Below are 7,863 nucleotides of genomic sequence, written 5' to 3' on the forward strand. Positions count from 1 at the left end.
CTACAAACGTTTTACAATTAAAGAGACAAAAACAATAGCCGATCGAACTGCAAGCGATCGCTAACAGAGAGCATGCAGCGCTGCTGGCAGACGGTGTTACAGCATTGCATTAACATGCGCTGTCTGCTGCTCCCGACATACTCCCGCCGTTGAAAGCCTATCTTTCAACATCATCCTTCAGGGGCAGTAGACATAGTTTATTTATGGCTCTCCGGGTGCTGCCACACGACGTCTTTAACTCGGCAACTCGACACTCGCCGTCCTTGCCAGGGATAAGTGACATGACACGGGCTAGCGGCCACAGAAGAGGAGGCAATTTTCGTCCTTCATCAAGACCACGTCGTTGACTTGGAGACGACGATCAGGAGTGCGCCAATTGGATCTTTGCTGGAGAAGAGTCAGATACTCCTCCCGCCATCTATTCCAGAAGACCTGCTGCAGTTGAGTGACACGCTGCCAACCATCCAGCCGATTGTAGTCCAACGTAGTTAGGTCGGGCTCCAGAATCACGGTTGGAGGACCACCAAACAATAGATGAGCGGGAGTCAGCACATCCAAATCGTCAGGACTCTCTGAAATGGATAGCAATGGACGACTATTAATTATTGCCGCTATTTGGCAAACGAGCGTGCGAAGCTCATCGTAGTTGAGAATAGAGCGACCAACAGAGCGATACAGATGGTGCTTTGCGCTCTTGACTGCTGCTTCCCATAGTCCACCAAAATGTGGGGAACGAGGAGGAATAAACTTCCACTCGATGTTGTCCATCAGGCACACACGATGAACTGACTCCTTATGAAGATCGCTGAGGAGAAGTTTCTTGACATCATGAAGTTCATTTTGGCCCCGACAAAGTTAGTCGCATTATCGGACCAAATCTGATTAGGCCTCCCACGAAGTGACACGAATCTTTAGCGCTCCCAGAAAGGCGGCAGTTGTCAAATCCTTCACCAACTCCAGATGAATCGCCTTGCTAACAAAGCAGATGAATACGCTGATGTAGCATTTGATTGGGGGTCTGTTCCGAACTTCAGATTTATAGTAAAACGGCCCGCAGTAGTCCACTCCGCTTATTGCAAAGGCACGAGAATTCAGAAACCGTTCCTTCGGAAGGCTGGCCATAATTGCTTCGAGCACAGTGGGCTTGGCCCGGAAGGATTCGATGCAATTGCGAACAACCTTCGACACAGTTCCAACGTGAAGATTCTTTTTATGATGGTGAGCGATGAGTGCCAATGTAATGGGATGCCGTCGAGGTAATATAATAGGATGGCGAGCATCGAAGGGAAGAGTTGAATTGGCTAGACGACCGCCAACACGCAGAAGTCCAAATTGGTCGATGAACGGCAACAGAGAAGCGATTGAACTCGATTTCTTGACGAAGCCTTTCGAACGAATCTCCTTGACATCACTCCATAAATTTGACAACTGCACCAATCGCAGTAGCAGCCATGTGCCTTTGTTTACATCTACAACGTTGAGGCCTGGATGCTTTATACGATTAACAAATTTAAACACAAACGCATATACGCGCTGCATTGAGGCAAACGTGTTAAGGTACTTGCAACGAAGAGTGATATCATCATAAGGAGACGTGGCTATCATGACCTTGCTACGCATTTCCAGCGTTGACGACTCTAAACAGCGTTGTGAAGGCCATTCATCTCGATTTCCAACAAGAAACTCCGGTCCATGAAACCATATCTTGGACTCTGCTAAACATTCTGGAGTTGTACCTCTGGAGAGTACGTCGGCAGGGTTCAAAGCCGTGGGAACATGTTGCCACTTCATGTTGACGGTAAGATCCTGAATAGACGCTACGCGATTTGCCATAAAGACGTTGAACTTGTATGGATCATCCTTGATCCATGTGAGTACCACCGATGAATCACTCCAGCAAAAGAAGTCCCCATCAAGAAAACCCATGTTTCTAACTGCATGAAGCAGTTTGGCCAGAAGATAAGCACCGCATAATTGGTGCGAATCCGATTTAGAGCACAACAGCTGACTCTGAGAAGTGCGTCCACTGGACACTACATATACGCAAGCGCCGTAGGCCTCTTCGCTGGCATCACAAAATCCATGAACTTCGACACGGCACCCAGCAGCAAGAACAGCTCTCGCGAATGAAAGAATTAAAGCTGCTGCTGTGTATCGCTGCAAAGGCAAACTCTCATCCCATGTCAACTTATCCTTGCGGAGCTGCTGTAGAAATATTTTGGACTTTGTCATGACGGGTCCAAGAAGTCCTAGCGGATCATAAAATCGTGCAATTGTGGCTAAGACAGACCGCCTGCACAGCTTGGAATCAGCTTCTAAGAACGACAGCGAGAACAGCAGCCGATCCGATGAGGGATCCCACGCTAAGCCAAGAGTTTTCGTGATTTCGCTACCATCGCTGAACCTCATGTACGACTCTTTCTCGTCGTCAGCTATCTCCGACAATACTTCGGCATGACTGGAACACCATTTCCTGAGTTTGAAGTTTGCACGAGCTAGAATTGCGGCGGTTTCCTGCAGCTTGACCTTAACCTCAGCAACTGAATCGCCCCAGATATAAAATCGTCCACGTAGAACTCATTCTTCAAAGCAACAGATCCAACCGGAAACGAGTCTGCTTCATCATGCGCCAGCTGATGCATTGCACGAACCGACAAAAATGACGCTGCCTTCGTGCCATAAGTAACGGTGTCCAGCTTGAAAATCTGCAGCTCTTTATCAGGCGAATCGCGCCATAAGATGCATTGATAATAGCTATCTGGTGAAGCCATGCGCACACATCGATACATCTTGCATATATCCCTGTTAGTGCCACCAGATATGTACGGAAGCGAAGAAGTATATGCATCAATTTGTCCTGTATAACACGCCCAGCCATCATAACCTCATTTAACGAATATCCAGTGGATGTCGCTGCCGAACCATCGAACACAACACGAAGCTTTGTTGTCGTGCTATCGGCCTTTAGTACGCAGTGGTGTGGCAGAAAATACTTGCAACGCTCAATGGTCTCAGCCGGAACACGCGACATATGATTCAACTTCAAGTATTCTTCAATAAATGATGAGTATTGCATCCTAAGATCAGGATGCCGCTGCAATTTGCGCTCCAGATTGAGAAATCGACGATGAGCTTGAGTATATGATTCCCCTAACGAGTCAACACTAGACTTCATTGGCAATCTTGCGAAAATGCTCTTCGCAATCCTGCTGCTCCCTACTAAGCCTTGTGGCCTCATACTCGCAGCTCTCGACTTCCCAAAAACGGCGAACAAGCTCATTGAGGCTGGCATCTGCTTGATCGTTACTACTTTCAGAAACCGTTTTAATTATAGCTGTTGGGCTAAATGGGACGTCATCATGTGGATTTGCGAACCTGAATCCAGCAGAGCACGATAAGGAACCAACGACCCAGCACGACTCTTAAGCCAAACAACAACAGTACCCAAGAGCACAACATCAGAGCGAAGACATTGAGCAGCAAGAGAGGTGGACGCTTGAGGCTGCAAAGCGGCAGACGCATCAGCTGACGAGGCTCGTTGCGATGCCTCGAAATGTAGCAAAGAATGACGCCGCCCACCACAGTTACGGCAAGCGCCAGATGTGCAGGAGCGGGTTTGGTGTCCTTTCTTCAAACAGTTAAAGCAGAGAGCAAACTTCTACACAAGTCGGTTGTTGTTGAACCGATTATCCAATATATCCAGAGCCACACGATAATTGGGCCTCGATATCTCTAACGACCGAACTGCATCCAGCGCTGGACCAGTTAAACACGATAGCAGATGCTGAAACTTTTCAACATCATCTAAGCCGTTGTCCTTGTCAATGACAGACTCGAACATTGACCAAAAACTCGCGTACTCCGTATAACCTCCACCGAACGTGGGAAGTTTGAGCTGGGGTAGACGACGTCTATTAGCGCGGGCACCGAGGCCATTAGCCGAAGGATCGATGGTCTCATCACGCCGCAATGTGGACGACCGAATCAATTGGCGTTCACGACTGTCAAATTGCGCTCGATCACGCGATTTCACTTCAAGAAAACGCTCATCGAAATTGTCCCGCGTGTCACTACCGATCTCATTATAGTCGATCTCCTCTAGCGCATTCTGAGCTAAGTCAAATGAAGCTTGAGCACGCTCTAATAGCGCCAACCGTACTGCTAATTCAGATGAATTAAATGCAGCTTGCTTTGTAGTATGTGCATATATCGAGGGTACACTGTACCAATAGCTAAGCAGCAACACTTAGTCGTGTTGCATAAATAAACAAACTCAAGTGGACGCGAAATACGATCACCCACTTCTGCTGCACTCTAAGACAGCATTCAAGACATGACTGCATTCCCATGCTGACCACTTACAATATATATATGTATATGCCCATAAAACTCTCTCTCCATAACATAGTATATAAGATATATATATATGCAGCTGCTCTTCTACGCAGTGGCATTCTACCATTATGTACTTAGGCTAAGCCAACCGAATTATTTGAATAAAAGAACATTCACAGTTTGACAACAGATCAGCACTGACGTGCTGCAACTATTTCCCTTGACTACGAACTTAAAACATTTTTATCACATGTCGACCGTGACAAAGAGCTAAGGCTCTTCGGATAGTTTTTTTAAAACAAAACAACCCAAAAAATAATGGCGATATAATCAAAAGGCAAATAATGATATAAACGTTTATCAATTCAACAATTATCTGGCTGCAGTGAAATGATGAAAACACACAAATGAAACAAACAAAAGTCGGGCAGTCCATAAAAACGAAATAACGTAGTCGAGTCAAGTAAAAAAAAAAGTTAACAAAACTATGGTATGCACGTCCGCACACTATAGCAACGAAGGAGTAGCAGATGAGCTACAATAGCGAATGAACACCAGGCCGACGTTTCAACACCCTGCTCCTGTCGAGCAAAGGGACCTGCCAAGACTTAAAGAGGCAATAGAGGCAGATCCAGCCGCGGGACCAAAGCCCTGACCATAGAAGAATACAAGGCAAGGACAGCAGCGAGGAGCAGCCACCTAAGAAGAAGCGAGGTGGCCGCCGGGTAAAATTGCTCAGCTTAAGAAGACTGAACACCGAGATGCTAAAGACGGCAACCAACGGGAAAGACCGACAGCGCTACAAGGAGCGCCTTGCAGCCATCAACATTCAACTTCGCGGTGCGAAGTAAAGCGGCGAGCTACTTTTAAAAGCCATAGCCCCAACCGCCCCAATATTATTAATGTTGCCGATGCGATTTCCGCTGCAACAACAAAACAACAATTACTAACGTAATAGGGCCCATATTCACAACTAACACATTATACTCAGTCTTAAACTTAATATAAGTAGAAAACATCGTAAACTTGCTTATTTGCAATTTATGTAAACTGAGTATAATGAATTCATTCATTAATTAGGGAAACGGTATAGAGTTTTAATATGAACTAAACAAAGGAAGATAATAATTGTCAATTATTCAAGATATATCTATGTTTTTATCTAATCTAGATCTATCTATATCGTTAACTAAAATTTTGCTCACAATGGGGCACCAAGTCAAAATCGGACGGTAACACCGCAAATGTTGTAAATACAGTAGAAGTAGTGGATACAACTCCACACTTAGGCGGACTGTACGTGCTACTTTTGATTTTAGTAATAATATCAGCTTTTAACCTAGTACTGACGATTTATCTTCTTCATAAGAGGTCGTTGAGAAAGACTTACATGGGTCGAGCCAACGATTTAGACAAAATATAAAAAAATACTATCATACGTGACCATCAGGTACCTCCTAGTACAGACCATCATAGTACAGATCATACCACAGGGTACAGGTGCGATTACATCGCTAAAATGTACATACATGGAATGGCTAAACCTAGTAAAAGCTATAAACAATATTAGAAATGCTTTGATAAATCAATAAATGCATCAACAAAAGCGCTCCGATAAAAACTCAAACGCTTATTTATCACATAAAGGTATTGATAACGCAATACAACGCGCTACAAAATCTTATATTAAAGAACAGAGAAAAACTCACTGAAGAACATAAAGCTCAATGCTTAAAAGTTCTCAGTTCATTCGGTAAAGGACTACAAAATACTAGTGTTAGGCACAGTATTATAATAGAAGTACCAACCGAAATATCCAAAATAGCGGAATTTGACGAAAGCCAGCTAAAAGAACGGGACGAGTCACAACCCCAAGAGGATTGGGATATCGAAAGCGATATCGAGTCCATAGAAGAGAAAAGACAAATATAAACATGGCCAATACAGTGGAAGCTCAGAGAGCATACCTGAAACAGGTATCCGCCACAATACCTGAATTCGATGGTAAGAAACTCCATCTAAACAGGTTTGTGACAGCATTAAGGTTGACGGATCTAACTAAAGGAGATCAGGAAGCCTTAGCCGTAGAGGTCATCAAGACCAAAATTATTGGACCATTGACATATAAAGTCGAACATGCGACATCTATACAGGCAATAATTAACATATTGCAGGCAAACGTAAAAGGCGAATCGCCTGACGTTATAAAAGCCAAGTTGATGAATGCCCAACAAAAGGCAAAACCGCGTCCCAGTACGCTACCGACGTAGACAACATGCGTAAGCAGCTTGAAGCAGCTTACATAGACGGCGGATTAGACGCCGATAATGCCGACAAATTTGCGACAAAGGAGTCGATATCGGCAATGATCAAAAACTGTGCCAATGAGTCACTAAAATGATCTTAACAGCAGGTACATTCAGTACATTCAACGATGCAATGGAAAAATATATACATTGCAGTACAGAAATGACCGGCAATGCCAACACCGTCTTATTCTACAATGGGAATAATAGACGAGGTAATTATAATGCCAACTACCGCGGTAGAGGCAGAAATAATTACAACCAGAATGGTAACAACAATAATAACAGAGGTCGCGGAAGCGGCCGTGGCAATAACAGAGGCGGAGGTAACCGAAGGGGTAACCAAAGCCAAAATAATAATCAATATCAAAACGAAAATAACAACCGAAATGTGCGTAACGTACAATCGGAAAACAGCAAAACCCCTTAAGCAATCAGCAGTAAAGGTGTTTAAATTGAACCTAAATCTGAGTATTTTCATTAAAGCAAAAAACTACAAAACAAACACAGTTCTTACATTATTAATAGACACAGGTGCAGACATTTCATTTGCTAAAAGACAAAGCAAATGAATATAGCAACTTAAATTTCAGTAATATATCAAATATTACAGGTATTGGAGAAGGAACCATACAGTCTATAGGAGCAGTCGATCTTGACCTACGCATTCAGGATGTTCTAATACCACATGAATTTCATGTAGTACCTGAGAATTTTCCGGTACCATGCGATGGCATAATCGGTTTAGATTTCATTAAAAATACAATTGCATATTAGAATTTCAAAGCAATCAAGACTGGTTCATAATAAGACCCAATAACTTCCATAGACATATAAACATTCCAATTTTACACAACTTAGATTCCAACACATTATTATTGCCAGCTAGATGCGAAGTAATTAGACAAGTCAAATTACTCACTAGCGAAAAACGGTTGTAATACCAAATCAGGAGCTACAATCGGGCATAATAATAGCAAGCACAATTGTCGATAGCGAAAACGCATTGATTCGTATTATAAATACAAATACTAAAGACGCCATAATAGAAGGCGCAAAGATCAAATGCGAATCATTGGAAGACTATGACATTTGTACAACACCATTAGAAAATGATAATAGAACCAAAGAAATCTTTAAACAGTTGAGATTTCCTAAACAGTTTAATACAGTACTAACTAATTTATGCACCGAATTTAGCGATATATTTGGTTTAGAAACA

The 7,863-nt window shown here is 43.3% G+C and overlaps 1 protein-coding gene across 1 annotated transcript; it reads right to left on the bottom strand.

Moving 5' to 3' along the window:
• Positions 1-291: 291 nt before the first annotated feature.
• On the bottom strand, positions 292-2,789 carry LOC132797805 (uncharacterized). The gene is made up of 3 exons (XM_060809579.1): positions 2,533-2,789; positions 896-2,473; positions 292-805 (listed from the first exon to the last, which is right to left on the bottom strand). The coding sequence occupies exons 1-3, from the start codon at positions 2,787-2,789 to the stop codon at positions 292-294; spliced, it is 2,349 nt and encodes a 782-aa protein (XP_060665562.1).
• Between the last annotated feature and the right edge of the window lie 5,074 nt (positions 2,790-7,863).

The sequence above is a fragment of the Drosophila nasuta genome, unplaced genomic scaffold, assembly GCF_023558535.2.
Source record: "Drosophila nasuta strain 15112-1781.00 unplaced genomic scaffold, ASM2355853v1 ctg22_pilon, whole genome shotgun sequence".
NCBI classification, from domain to species: domain Eukaryota; kingdom Metazoa; phylum Arthropoda; class Insecta; order Diptera; family Drosophilidae; genus Drosophila; species Drosophila nasuta.